At 40.2% G+C, this 14,444-nt stretch overlaps 1 protein-coding gene and 1 long non-coding RNA gene across 5 annotated transcripts in view; one reads left to right on the top strand and one right to left on the bottom strand.

The window, feature by feature from the left end:
* CPA6 (carboxypeptidase A6) overlaps window positions 1-14,444 on the top strand; it is a 559,011-nt gene that overhangs the window by 457,053 nt on the left and 87,514 nt on the right. For all 4 annotated transcript variants that reach the window (XM_078441825.2, XM_078441824.2, XM_078441826.2 and 1 more), the window contains 3 exons: window positions 89-203; window positions 2,398-2,499; window positions 4,778-4,882. In XM_078441825.2, coding sequence (XP_078297951.1) covers window positions 89-203; window positions 2,398-2,499; window positions 4,778-4,882 — 322 coding nt within the window. The remainder of the gene's footprint in view (window positions 1-88; window positions 204-2,397; window positions 2,500-4,777; window positions 4,883-14,444) is intronic.
* Window positions 1-14,444, bottom strand: part of LOC144615109 (uncharacterized) — a 99,861-nt gene that overhangs the window by 29,127 nt on the left and 56,290 nt on the right. The gene's annotated exons all lie outside the window — the stretch shown is intronic.

The following is a 14,444-nucleotide window of genomic DNA, read 5'->3' as shown; positions in this document are numbered from 1 at the left end:
TTCACTGATGCATGATTTTCTTTTGATATTGCCTGATTTTTATATGCTCTCCATTCAATTTTCATCATGTCTATCATTTCAAATCCAGGATCCTCATAGAAGATCTTCAGAAAACACTGGAAAAGGCAAGCAGTTTGCGAACCCAGAGAAATCGAAGATACCTTTCTGGATATAATTATGAAGTTTATCACTCCTTAGAAGAAGTATGTAATCAAAGGAACTTTCATTCTTTTTAATAAGTGCATCTTTATCATTCAGGTCTAATGATTGGGAGAGAAGCATAAAGACAGAGGCAGGGGCTATATGAAGAATACATATAGCTCTTATATTGTCTAGCCACCTCAGTTCAATCATCCCTTTATTAAGCCTTTAAAAAAAAGTGGCAAAATAATTTGAATTTCATTTGCTTTACCCAACCCACCCCACAGAGGACATGGAAGTGCAATGTAAAAGCGAGGGAATGTTGCTATAATTGCAGTTGTGAAAACCTTAACTAAAAAAGCATGGAAGGTAGATCTAGTCAGAGTTTGAAGGCAATGATTTGGTTGAGGGATGGAATGAATTTTGATGCTCGCCCCACAGCGTCTGAACAGGTTGGGACCTCCCACAGGCCAGGCTTCATTTGTGGAAACTCAGGGCCTTTTAACATGTTATTTACTCTTCCTAGTATTTATTCTATAGCAACTTCATTCCCACAACCACATCTTTGACTATTTCACCTGGACAATAGTTACTCCTTCAATATCAGATCAAGCAAAAAGATGGCTATTTCTATTTTCCCAGATTGAATTAGAACTCCCCAGCTCCAACCCCAGCTTATTACATGTACCCACAGCACATGGATAGAATATCTATCATAGTTTTTATACACATAATTTTAGGATTATTTGATTAATGCCTTAGTCGTCCTCAAGTTCCAAAGCAAGTTTCATGAGGACAGGCCATTTCTTAAATGCATTTTTAAAAATTTTTTTTAATGTTTATTTATTTTTGAAAGAGAGAGCGAGAGAGCAAACATGAGTGGTGGAGGGGCAGGGAGAGAGAGAGAGACACAGATTCCAAAGCAGGCTCCAGGCTCCACACTGTCAGCCCAGAGCCCGATGAGAGGCTGGAACTCACAAACTGTGAGATCATGACCTGAGCTGAAGTCGGACGTTTATCCGACTGAGCCACCCAGGACAGGCCATTACTTTCTTGTTCACCACTATATCCATAGTGGCAAGCAAATAGAGACCTCCAAATAGGTAGCTGATGACAGAATGAATAAATTAATAAGTACACACATTTTCCATGCTTCCCCTGAATTGAGCAAAGGAATGTCAAACACAGAATTAATGAGATCCTGTTATATTCTTAGGAGGATTTTTGGTCCTCCTGATAGTTCTTTTCAAAATTATTCTTTTCAAAATTATTTTCACATGTTTCTTGTTTCAACATGTATTTTAGAAGCTTGAAATTAGAAGCAATGGAAGTTTTAGATAACTTGGAACACAGAAGTGCTATAACATGCACTAGAAAAAAGTCAAATTTTAAAACTATATCTATGTAGATATGTACATACATATACATATATATATATACACACACAAGATATATATATATATATATATCTCCTCATTAGACTCAATAAGAATAGAAAGGAAAGAAAATGATACTTCTCAAAATCTGCTTTTTCAGCACAGACTCTCTTGCACATCATGGAACAGCGGGACACTTCAGTGTGATTTCCTTATTCGTAGTAAAGCTTTTAAGTCAGAAATGTCATCCATATTTCTAAGTGCCTTATTCATCCATCTCAAATATTCCTTCTCCTGATGACAGATAAGTGTGTGTGACTGGATCAATGCAAATCTATCACTGTTCTTAGGGAAATTATTCAAAAAATGCCCTCTGATGGCTTAGATAACCTTTAAATGCAGAAGACAATGCCTTTTTCTTAGCATCTTCTGTTCAGTGACAAATTGCAATATATAGGACTTTGATAGACACTTTCAAGTAGTTTGGATGGTTTTCATGAAGATGATTTATTTCTTTTCCTCTTAAGTACTTAGGGGGAAAATGGAAATAAACTTTTATCTTGAAAAGAACCCAGAACACATTGATTAATTTTCTGTAAATCTCTGCCATCAAGATATTAATGACAAATGGTAGTAGAAGGTATGCTCTAAAAGGGGAACAATATAAAGACATGAAGCTACTATTTGTAAAGACAGAAAATAAAATATAGTCTTAAGTATCTTGAAGAAAATTAAAAACACAAAATTGATTTTTGTTCAACTTTATAGTCATGTATGTCCTTTGAGTTCTGAGACCTATTATTGCCTTTTGTTACCTTTTGTTCTCTGAAGGCTCCATAATTGTGAAAGTCTGACATGGTTTTTATTTATCTGATTTTAGATTCAAAATTGGATGCATCATCTGAATAAAACTCATTCAGGCCTCATTCATGTGTTCTCTATTGGAAAATCATATGAGGGAAGGTCTCTTTTTGTTTTAAAGGTAAAAATAAATTATTAACAAAATAAATATTTATTAAACATTCATCCTTTTCACGTTTGACTTATGGGGAAAAGAAAAGAAATGGTGTTTCACGGGGTCTCATACTTAACATCGTTTTAATTTAAGAAAAAATTTCCCTTAGATTTTTGGGCCATATTTAATTTTTACCATTGAGTATTCCAGAGAATGCTGTTTCTGGCATATTCAGAGTTACTGATGCCCTTAAAAACAATGGCCTTCAAAATTATTTGTGAGCTGGTGCTACTCAAGGTGAACCAGTGAAAAACTACATAAATTTGTAAGCAGGTATGCATTCTTCCCAGCTGTTGACCCTGCATTCTCTTTCAGCTACTGACCCAGAGCTCTCCATCCCTTCTCAGCCAAGCATCTAAAAAGATTTCCTATAGGGGCACCTGGGTGGCCCAGTTGGTTAAGCATCCAACTTTGGCTCATGATCTCGCTATTTGTGAGTTCATGCCCACATCTGGTTCTGCACTGACAGTGCAGAGTCCATTTAGAATTCTCTCTCTCTCTCCCACTCTTTCTGCTCCTCCCCTGCTCACGTGAACACTCTCGAAAGAAAGAAAGAAAGAAAGAAAGAAAGAAAGAAAGAAAGAAAAAGAAAAGCTTAAAAAAAAAAGATTTCCCTATATCACTGTCTCTATTTCTTCACTTCCCATTCAGACTCACTGGCCTTTGGCCCCAAAGCTCCTCTAAAACTTGTCTTGATGAGATCAGCAATGACTCCTAATTGGTTCTCTTCCTGTCTCTCTGACCATTCAGTGGGTCATTCACTGGCTCTTCTCCTCCTGCCCTTCCAGTGGGTTCTGTTCATCCTAGGGCTCCATGCTCAGATGTGCTGTCCCTCCACCAACCTTTCTAGATGAACACATCCACCCTATGGTCTCAATAATCATTCCATATTCAGTGAAGTCCACCTTCTGGACTTTTACATTCATATTCCATTGCCTACTTGACCTTCTCATCTGAATATTCACAAAAGTACTTCAAGCTCACAATGGCATTGCTGTGGTTGCAGTTAAGAAACATGAGCATCATCCTAAATTCCTCTGCCTTATTTTCACCACTTCCTTTAAATCTACCACCAAGAACTGACGATTTTTTCTTCTAGGTATCTTTTGGATCTGCTCCAATTCCTCCTCTGTCTTCCCTGCTGTTGCCATAATTTATCTCTGGATCTCTTCTCCCTGTACTATTGCAGTAAGGGCCTCAGTACTGAACTTTCTTTCAAGTCCCCATCCTCTCCCGTCTCATACTGTCATCCATCACTGCTGTTAGTGTGCTTGTGTCCATTCCTCTGTGTCTCTCTTTCACATACGCATACACTTCTGTGTCCACCTGCCATTTCTTACTCATACCCCAAAAGCTGATTCTTCAAAGAGGATGTTCCCAGATTCTCTTCCAAGCTTGAGATGCTTTCTTCTAACTTGTCTTCTGGACCAGCTCCAAGTCTTACTCAAGTACTTAAGTGTTTCTTGTCTGAAAAGCCTTCTCCTACTCCCCAAGAAAATTATACGTAACACCTCCCATGTTCCCTAAGCAACTTATGCATCTTCACATCATAATGGTTAATTGTTCCCATGTCTGCCCTCCCTACCAGCGTATAAATTCCTTGTCTTTTCTTCTTTGAATCTCCAGTGTCAAGAACAATATCCCCAAAGGATTTCCTGAAGTGTTAGTTGAGTAAAGTAATGAATGAAAACTAGATTCCCTATGAAATAATGTTAATAGCTACCTATTTATTACTGAGTTAGAAACCACATTTAAGTAATATTGATATAATAAGATTATAAAGAAAAATCTGTCATTTGATTCTACAAATCAAATTGTTTTGCTTTTCCATTTTGTGTTGTAATAAAATTTGACTTTGTCCACCTATAAAACATAGTTATTACTTAAAGAAATATTCCTTGGGATTTTGAAGCTGATTGTTTTAGAATGCTTGGGAGGAAGGGGAATTTAGCATTTTACTTAACAGTCACAAATTATATTAAAGGAGAAGCAAGCCTATTTAAGGGATTGCCCTTTTTGTGTATTTTCCAGTTATTTGATTGGTAATTCAGGCAATAAAGTCATGGTTTCTGCATAAACAAGCCTGCACTTCTGGAAAGATAGGAAATCTCTTTATCTTTTTTGTGAGTTACCTAATTAATCAAACTATAGTGAAGAACTATTCTGAAACCTTATTAAATTATGCTTTTCAGTGAATCTAAAAATAAAAGCCTGACTTGGTTACTATGAACACTCTTGTTTTCAGCTGGGCAGAAGATCACGAACTTACAAAAGAGCTGTCTGGATAGACTGTGGTATTCATGCAAGAGAATGGATTGGTCCTGCCTTTTGTCAGTGGTTTGTAAAAGAAGTAAGTTAAACCCTTTATACAATGTCCATTTTAGCTAATCGATGCTTCGAATGTGTTTTTATTCAGTTCAAGGAGCAAAACCAGCAACTGGAAGCCAGCAATACCTGATTGAGTAATAACACCTTGATTTTGCTCGGTCACTTTCATGTTTCTGAAGACCTCTCATAACCTGGCTCAGTTTATCCTCACCTCTGCCCTTAGAGGTTGGAGTTGCCAACACTCATTAAAGAGAAAGAATCAGTTTCAGAGCACTTAAGAATTCGTAAACAAATTAGAAACTAGCCAGGTAGCTGATATGTTGCAAAAAGATAAACATCCAATTTATGGTGCTTCAGAGAAGTTTCTCATACACTATCCAAGTTGGAAAAGTCTACATCACTTATCACAATGATGTCACATATACTTTAGCAATAAAGGGATGAGCAAGCGATTGCATTTTGCTCTCCTGCTATGGATCTGCAATGTAATCCCAAAGACCTTTGGCATCTGTGGATTTTGTGTTCAGTTTTAGTGCTTTTCAGCAACTCTAGTGATTGAAGATTCATAGTGATTTCTTATTATCCAAAGGCTTCATTTAAATCATAAGTCCTCTGATGCTAGTGTATCAGGTGGGTCTCTATCTCATGCATGGGCCAAACTCATGGACCAACATCTTGATATATGTTTTGAAATTTTCTATCCATCATCAAGAATGCAATGACTTTCAAGGTTATTTTTACACTTACTAGTAATTTTTAAAACTCTAAAAAGAAAATCAACCACTAGTACTGGTAATAAAAGTGAAAAAGTCTAAGGAAATAAAGGTTCTAAGCTAGAAAATAACCCTACAAATTTCTTTAGCCCTGTGTGTATAGGGAACCATTAAGAATACAAAAGGTCTTTAAATATTTTACTTCTATTTCACAGTATTTTGTGGGAAAATTATGTGCCCTGCTGAGGTTTGTGATTTTGAGAACACTCCTAGTCTTGGGAAAATGTCCCTCACAAATGTCAAAGATTTACTAAATTTGTAAAATCTGCCTCTCTGCCACTACCAAACCCACATAAGTTTATTTAATTTTATAAATAAGATATAATAAAAAAATTTTAACTATTCCCACTAAGTGTATTAAAGAATTCATATTTTCTTAAAATATCCTGGTAGGACAAATATAAAGTCTAATAAGGATTAACTCTATTAACTTGTAGTAAATACCCATTGTTAGTACATACAACATATTGTCTGCTGCCTTACGTTTCAAAAGGGAAAGGAGGAAACATGGTTACATATAGAACATCTATTGTTTATAAACTGTGGTCCTGTGTATTATTGAAGAACATAAGAATGTATCTCCCAATTTACCTTACCCTCACATGTGCTTACTTATTCATGTGGTTATGGTCTGTCTCTTCCTGTACCACTGCCAATGGCAGAAACTCTATCCTGTTCATTGCTAAGTCCTTGGAACCTAGAACAGCACCTGGCATTTAATCTTCAAATATTTGTTAATGGGAATGATGAGAATCCACTAATAATGATGTGGAAAGATTTTTGGGAGATGACCTGTCAAGTCATCTCATAGGGTATAAATGGTACCACCTGGATTTTTTCAGTGCACAATCTGTAGAGCCATATGTGGCAGCCCCGTAACCCAAGCTAAGTTTCCAAAAAGGAGGAGGACAGTTTAACCACAGAAAAAAAGATGAGGTATATAGAATGATGATCAATCGAGGGTAGTTGATTTTGGAGCAAGAGCAAGAAGCATCAATTAAGTCTAGGCTCCATTTCACCAAAGATGAGTAAGGAAAAGCTTCATCCCTCTTTCACCAGGTCATCTTCAAACCATGGGGGTCTAGCAATTCCCATGTCTCTGCTACCCTTTCCATGCCCCTCTCACTCTTCTTCATGGCCATCCACCTGCTCCTCCACTTAATCACTTAAGTATCCCATCTGAGTCGGGCAGTAACCAGAAACTGGGAAAAGAAGCCTTAGGTGTCACTTGTCCCTGTGTCCTTGTGAAAGCAGTGGGGCTGCTAAGGTGGTAGCAGTGACTGTTGTGCACTGACATTTACACATTACAGGCTTATAGGAGATGTTCTCATCTTGCTTTGAAGCCACCATTCCCACTAATGGCGGTAGTGGGGACTAAGGGAAAGGGGATGTCAATGATTTAAATAACTTTAAATATGCTAAGCATTAGAACATCGTCTCTTATACACTAATTCAGTCCCTTATTAAATTCTCAGCCTCCCAAAATAGACAGGAGGCTGCTGGTCCAAGAAGGGGCTCCAGGTAGTGTCTCTTTCACAGGCCACCTCCCCTCTACCACAGAAGTCCCATGACCAAGTCCCAGGCTCTCAACTCATCCCATTTCCATGCCTTCTCTAGGGGTACCAGGGAACTTCTGAGCTTACTCTTTGCCTTCTAGGAGGCTCTCGGATGCTGTGTCCAGCCCTCTCTCGGCTGACTCATGACACACTGCCAGTTGTCTTCTCCTGTATTTGCAGGTTGTTGGCATATGAGGGTCAAGTGAGATGATGTCCTCTCAGAGAGACATGGTGAACAGAACAAAGGTCCACTTTTCTTACAATTTTTACCCCAATCTACTAGATTCTACCATCTCTTGATTTCTCTGGAATTTCAATCCCTTGAGAGGGAGTGGTATCAGAAGCCAAAAGTTTGGGTTCATTGTTTTGTTTTCTCTCTTTCTTGAATGCTTTCCCCAAACTGCACAGCTTAAAACCGCATTTATAACCTGACAGTTTCTGTGGGTCAGCCATTCTGGTGTGACTAGCCATGTACCTCTGGCTCAGGGTCTCTCACAGGCTGCAGTCAAGATGTCAGCTGGATCTTCAGTCATCTCGAGGCTTGTGGGGGGAGATCTGTTTTTGAGCTCACTCACATGGCTGCTAGCAGCCAGAGGTCCTCCAGGGCTATTAGTAATAGACGTTCATTCCTTGCCACGTGGGCCTCTCCATAATGCAGCTCACAATACACCACCTGGCTTCCTTCAGGGTAGATGAGAGAGTGAGGGAGAGCAAAACAGCCTCTTTGTAAACTAACCTCAACAGTGACATTCTATCGCGTTTGCCCTATTCTGTTAATTAGAAGTGAGTCAGTAGTACCAGACCATATTCAAAGTGGGGTGGGGGGGGGGCATGGTGATTATACAAGAATATGAATACCAAACATGCAAATCACTGGAGACCCCTTAGAGGCTGCCCACCATACTTTGGTGGGACTTTCCCCACAGCTACCACTATAACATTTGCATCCTTACTCAAATGTGAACTAGGACAAATTTATCAAGCCCTTCTGGGATCCTTATAGAATAGCATATTGCATAGAAGTTACTTACACACCAGTTAGTAGTTAGACAACCCTGGATTGGAATGCCAGCTCTGCCGTTTACTAGCTCTGTGATCTTGGGGCAAGTTGTTTAACCTCTCAGAACCTCAGTAATAATAATACGTGACCAATAATGGGTTATTGGGAAAATTAAATGATAAAATACACGTAAAAGAATTAATAGAGCACTTGGCATATAATCACTTAATAAAATCAACTCTCAGTACTAGTAGTATCAGTAATTTGGTGTTTTTATTTTATTTTTTATATTTAACATTTATTGAAAAATACTACCTCAGTCATACTGCTATAGGGAACTTGTCTAAGAACTATGTAGTATCAGTTAAATAATAGGGTGGATCTGAACTAAAAGGAACAATGGGTATGGCTTGAGGGAGAAGCACAGGTGCGGTTGTGCTGTGGTTGTAGGTGTTGATGGCTGCTTGGAAGCTGAGTCAGACCTGCAGGTGATCCCAGGCCTCAGAGCCCTCCCAGCACATACTCTCCTGGGGTTCCTGGAGATGTAGGGGAGCCCCCACCCTCAAAGGAAGTGGGAGGCTGGGGGCAGAAGAGCATGAGCAGAGGCAGCTTATCCCTGTGGGACAGGCTGGACTGTGGACCTAACTGGGCCAGCCTCTGCCTGAGGCAATGGATTTCTGTCCTCAGCTGGTAGAGCTCTCTCTCCACTGTCAGAGCCACCCTCCGGCTCTTGTGATCCCTCTCCTCACCCAGAAAGACCTCATAGAAGGAGGAGGGGGTTCTCTGAAATTCTCTGCCCAGGTCCTCGGCCATCTTCTTGTAGAGGTTGAGGGTTTGACGGGTGGCATTCAGGCTCCTGTACACCTTGGGAAGTTGCTTCTCCATTTCCAAGAGGTGTGTTTTCTCTTCTGCCGAGTTTCTCTCCAGATGCAGGATGTGCTCTTCCCACATCTCAAGCTTTATTTTGAGCTTCAGCTGGAACTTCTGAATCTCACTTTCCAGGTAGGCATTTTCAATGTGAAAAGACACTTCCTCAGCTTGGAGGCTTGTTATTTGTCCTCTGAGCTTCGCAATCCTCTGATTTTCCTCCATCAGTTCTCTGGACAACTTGTTCTCCACATGACACCTGCCCAAGGCACAGTGGCATGGCCATGGATTTTCTGATGGACGGCTGACAGGTGAATGGAGCCATCACCATTTTCCACTCTCCCCCCCCCCCCCCCCCCCGTCCTGAGCCCCAACCTTCTATGTGATGTCTAATGAGCTCCAGCACATGCAGCAACTTCAGCATGGTCTGGCCTACGGTCTTGAAGTGGCTCCCATCCTCACTGGCATCCTGGTGTACTTCTGGATTGGGAAGCTCTGGCCTTCCTTCCTCCTCTGCCTTGTCCTGCACTCTCTGCCTCAGCTGCCAGTTTTCTGGACCAGGAGGGCTAGACTTCCATGCAGATCAGGGCTATCATTTGAGCCTTCTGTTATTTTCCTCCCACAAGGTTCTCTATCTTCCTGTGATGCTCCCAAGATGGGATTTTCATCAGTTAGTTGAGAAGGTCTTACGGGCTGGCTTTTTTGAATTTCCTTCAGCAGTTGCAGTGTCCTCCTCTGAAAACCAGCTGAGATTTATCCTTCAGGGCAGCCAGAGCAAGGGTTGTAATGGGAGAGGACTGGCCTCCCACCCAGGTGGTATGAGAGCTTCACGGGCTTGTACCTTTAGTCCTGTCTCCTCCACACCTTTCCCAGATGCTTCATTCTGGGCATATTGCCTCCTAAGAAGCCCCTCTCCTCTTCTTAAACTGTGTCCACTCTTTACTATGAACACCATCACTGCAGTGCATATGAGGATCACCCAGAGAAACCCAGAGTCTCCTGGCATGTGTGGCATACTTTCATACATCACCAGCAAGGCAGCCCACAGCTGCTCCAGGACCAGCTGGGGAGACATTTCAGTGGCCACCAGCTGGCTCCAAAGGGCCTTGTGGCTCTGCCTCCCAGCACCAGTGTCCTATGGGCCACAAGTAACTGCTTAGAACCCCAAGGAGGGTTCCATCTCCAACACAAACCAGTGCCTGGCAACCAGGACTGACATCAGTTGGACTGAGGGAGGGCGTGCCCAAGTTCTAGAAGACCCTACTGCCTTCCTTTGCTTGTTTGGTGGACAGAAAGGGAGACTATTTTACACAGTGCATGGGGGAAGTGGACAGGCTGATTCCAGCCTGGAGCTGGGCCTCTGTCAGCACCTCTAGAGGGTTATGGCAGGGCCATACCATTTCTCTCCTCTGCACATATCTCAGGCATAGGGGCACCCATCCCTGATTGAGGCTCATTCCCCCCATTCACAGAAACCTGGTCCCAGAGACCTCCTCCCTCTGAGGCTCCCTCTGTCCTGGTCTTTTGTCAATGGGTGGGTGGGGACAGGGGTACCAGACTGAAGGGTGTCCCCAGAGGTACGAACCAAGAGAGTAGATATCCACTTGTAACAACACACAAGGAAGCAATACAACTGGCAGGGTCAGAGATTTTCGTGGATGTTCAGTGGAGCCTGTTTTTCTCATTAAATCCATGTATTCATGGAAGTAGGTGAGTGTCTATGGAGGTGGCCTATATCATTTTCCTTCAACCTGAAGAAATTTTTTTATACTTTTTGCATGGCAGATGTACCAGCAATACCTTAACTTTTGATCTGTGCGAGTCTTCGTTTCTCCTTAACTTTTGAAGGATAACTTCAGAGGCTACAGGTTTTTAATTTGGTGGCTTTTTTATTCCACTCCAATCCTTGGTTGCATGGTTTCTAAAGGGAAGTCTTTTTGTAGTCCCATCTGTGTTCCTGTGTAGGTGAGTGGTTTTCCCCAGTGGACCCTGTTCCCTTTTTGCTGTTCTTTAATTTCAAGCAGTTGATGATATTCCTATGTACAGATCCTTTTTAGTTTATTTAAGTACCTCTACACCTAATGTGGGGCTCAAACTCATGACACCGAGATCAAGAGTCACATGCTGTTCCAATTGGAGCAAGACGCCCTCCATGTACAGATTTTCTGGTGTTTATTGTGCTTGGTGTTCTCCGAACCTCCTGGACCTATTACTTAATGTCCTTTTTTCTTTTAATTCATAGCCATTATTTCTTCTAATCTTGTTCCTCTTTCTTCGCCTGGTATTCCATTGCAAATGTGTTACACCTTTAATATTGTCCCACAGTTCTTAGTTCTGCTCTGGTTTTCCTTCTTTCCCTCTCTCTCTCCCTCCCTCCCCCTCTTTCCTTTTTACTTTGAGAAATTCCTATTGATCTCTCTCCAGTACAAGTTCCCTAATTCTGTCCTCAGCTGTGTGCAGTCTACTAATGAACCTATCAAGTTCATTGTTCACAATGTTACATGTTTTTTTTTTTACTTTAGCATTTTTTTTCATTCTTTTCTAGAATTCCCATCTCTCTTCTAACATTGTCAATCTGTCCTTGCATGCTATTTTATCCTCTAGAAACCTGAGCATATTAATCATCATTGTTTTATATCCTGGTCTCAGAATTCCAACATCTATGTGTGTTTGAGACTGGTTCTCATGCTTTCTGTGTCTATGCAAACTGTTTTTTGCCTCTGAGTCTGCCTTAAAATTTTTACTTGTGAACCAGGCATGATGTACTGGGTATAAGGCACTGCCTTAAATGACAGGCCTGTAGTAGCCTGCTGGGTATGTGGCAGGGAGGCATTCTTAGCCCCCATCAGTCTTGTCTCCACTGCCCCCGAGCCCCGAGGGTTGTAACCTCCTGCATGCTCCCAGTCATTTCTGTCAGGCAGGACAAGAGAGCAAGACAGTGAGGGTAGGCAGAGTGGGGTGTTCCTCTTTCCTAGGTCAGTTATGCTTGGGTAAAACCCCACCGGGTTAGGCTCAGGTTAACTAGATTACCCTCAAGGCAGGCCTTATTAAGAAGAACAGGATACTCTGGTGAATTTCAAAACTTGTTTTTCCTCTTCTTACTCAAACAATGAGGAGATTTGTCTCAGATCTTCACTGAGAGAATCTGGTAGCACTCCTGGAGTAAACTCACAAAGACATGACACCCCACCCACTGTGACTGAGTCCACTCCCCCAATACAAGTCCACCCAATGTACAGAGAAATCATTAGAAAATCAATAAAGACATAAACTCAACAACACCATCAACCAACAGGATCTAAACAACATTTCTAAATTGCTCTGCCCACCAACAGCAGAGTGCACATTATTTTCAAGTGCCTATGTTCCAAATATTCAAGGAATATATTCTGGGTCAAAGAACAGACCTCAGCAAATTTAAAAGAATGAAAATCATGCAGACTGTTCTCTGACCACAATGAAATCAAACTAGATATCAAAAGGGGAAAGATAACAGGAACATCCAAACACTTGGAAGATAACATTCTTCTACATTATCCATGGATCAAAGATACAATCTCAAGTTAAGTCTTAAAAAATACATTGAGCTGAATGAAAATGAAAATGTAACATATTAAAGTTGGTGGGACCCAGCTAAAGCCATGGAGATGGAAATTTATAGCATTCAATGCATACATTAGGAAAAGTCTCAAAACAACCTAAGCTCTCACCTTAAAAACATAGAAAAAGAATACAAAATAAATCCAGAGAATAAAACCAAAAGAATCATTCTACCCAATTTCAAGATACATAGCTACAATAATCAAAAATGTGAGGTGTTGGTGAAGAAATAGACTGAGATAAATGGAAGAGAATAAAGGATCCAGAAATAGACCAACAGATTTTTGACAAGTGAAAAGCAATGCAATGGAGGAGAGAGAGCCTTTTCAATAAATGGTGCTGGAGAAAGTGGGCTTCCATAGGCAAATAAACTACAATCTAAGTCTCATACTTTATGCAAAACTTAACTCAAAACTAATCACTGACTGAAATGTAAAGCTATAAAACTTTCAGGAAAAAGGAAAAAATCTCCAGGGTGTAAAGCTAGGGTAAAGAGTCCTTAGATTTGACATCAAAAGCATGTTCCATAAAGGAAAAGTTGATAAATTGGACATCAAACTTAATCAAAATTATAGATTTGTACTGTGTGAAAGACCCTCTTAAGAGGACAAAAAAGACAAACTACAAGCTGGGAGAAAATATATGCAAACCACATATCTGATAAAGGACTCGGATTTGAAGTATAAAAATTCAAAACTTGATGCAAAGAAAGCAAGCAATTCAGTGAGAAAATGGGCAAAAGGCCTAAAGAGACGTTTTACCAAAGAGTATACAGATGGCAAAATACATAAAAAGTTGCCATTAGACAATTCAAATTAAAACTACAAAAAGCTATCATTACACACCTATCAGCATGACTGAAATAAGAGAAAGAGAGACCCCACCACCAAATGCTGGGAAGGATATAGAATAACTGGATCAGTCCTACATTGCTGGTGGGAATGTAAAATGATAGAGCTAACTCTCAAAAACAGTTAACGGTTTATTGTTTTAAGTTTTTATTTAAATTCCAGTTAATATACAGTATAATATTATTTTTAGGTGTATAGTAGAGTGATTCAGCACTTCCACACAATTTCTTTTTAAAATAGACATGCAACTACCATATGACCCAGTATTGCGCTCTTGGCATTTATCCTAGAGAAATTAAAACTTATGTTTGCTCGAAACCCTGCACATAAATGTTTATAGCAGCTTTATTTATAATAATCAAAACCTGGAAACAATCCAAATAGCCTTCCATGCCCAAATGGGTAAACAAACTAGTACATTCATACCATGGAAAACTACTGAGCAATAAAAAGGAACAAATTATGGAAACACAAAGCAACCTAAATGAATCTCCAGAGAGTTATGCTGAATGAATAATCCCAAATAGGTAGATACTGTGTGGTTTCATTCATATAATGTTCATGAAGTGATAAAATTATTGCACTGGAGAACATATTGGTAGTTGCTGGGGTTAAGAAGAGGTGGAGATGGGAAGAAAGTGGATGTGGCCATAAAGGGCATCCTGAGGGATGCTTGTGGTGATAGAAAATTCTGTGTCTTGATTAATGTTAGTATTCTGATTCTGGTATTATGCTATAGCTCCTGAAGATGTTGCTATTTGGAGGAAGTAGGAAAGGGTACGTGGGATTTCTTTGTATTCTTACAATTATATCTCAAAATGAAAATTTTGTTATGAAAATAATACCCAGGTCTCAAATTCCTGGATTCCATTCTCTGGAACCAGGTACTATGTCTTGCCTAGAGAATCAGAGGCAGTTTTATCATTGCTCTTTCTTC

Source organism: Panthera onca, chromosome F2 (assembly GCF_046562875.1).
Source record: "Panthera onca isolate mPanOnc1 chromosome F2, mPanOnc1 haplotype 2, whole genome shotgun sequence".
NCBI classification, from domain to species: Eukaryota; Metazoa; Chordata; class Mammalia; order Carnivora; family Felidae; genus Panthera; species Panthera onca.
This window is presented reverse-complemented; position numbering and strand designations above follow the sequence as displayed.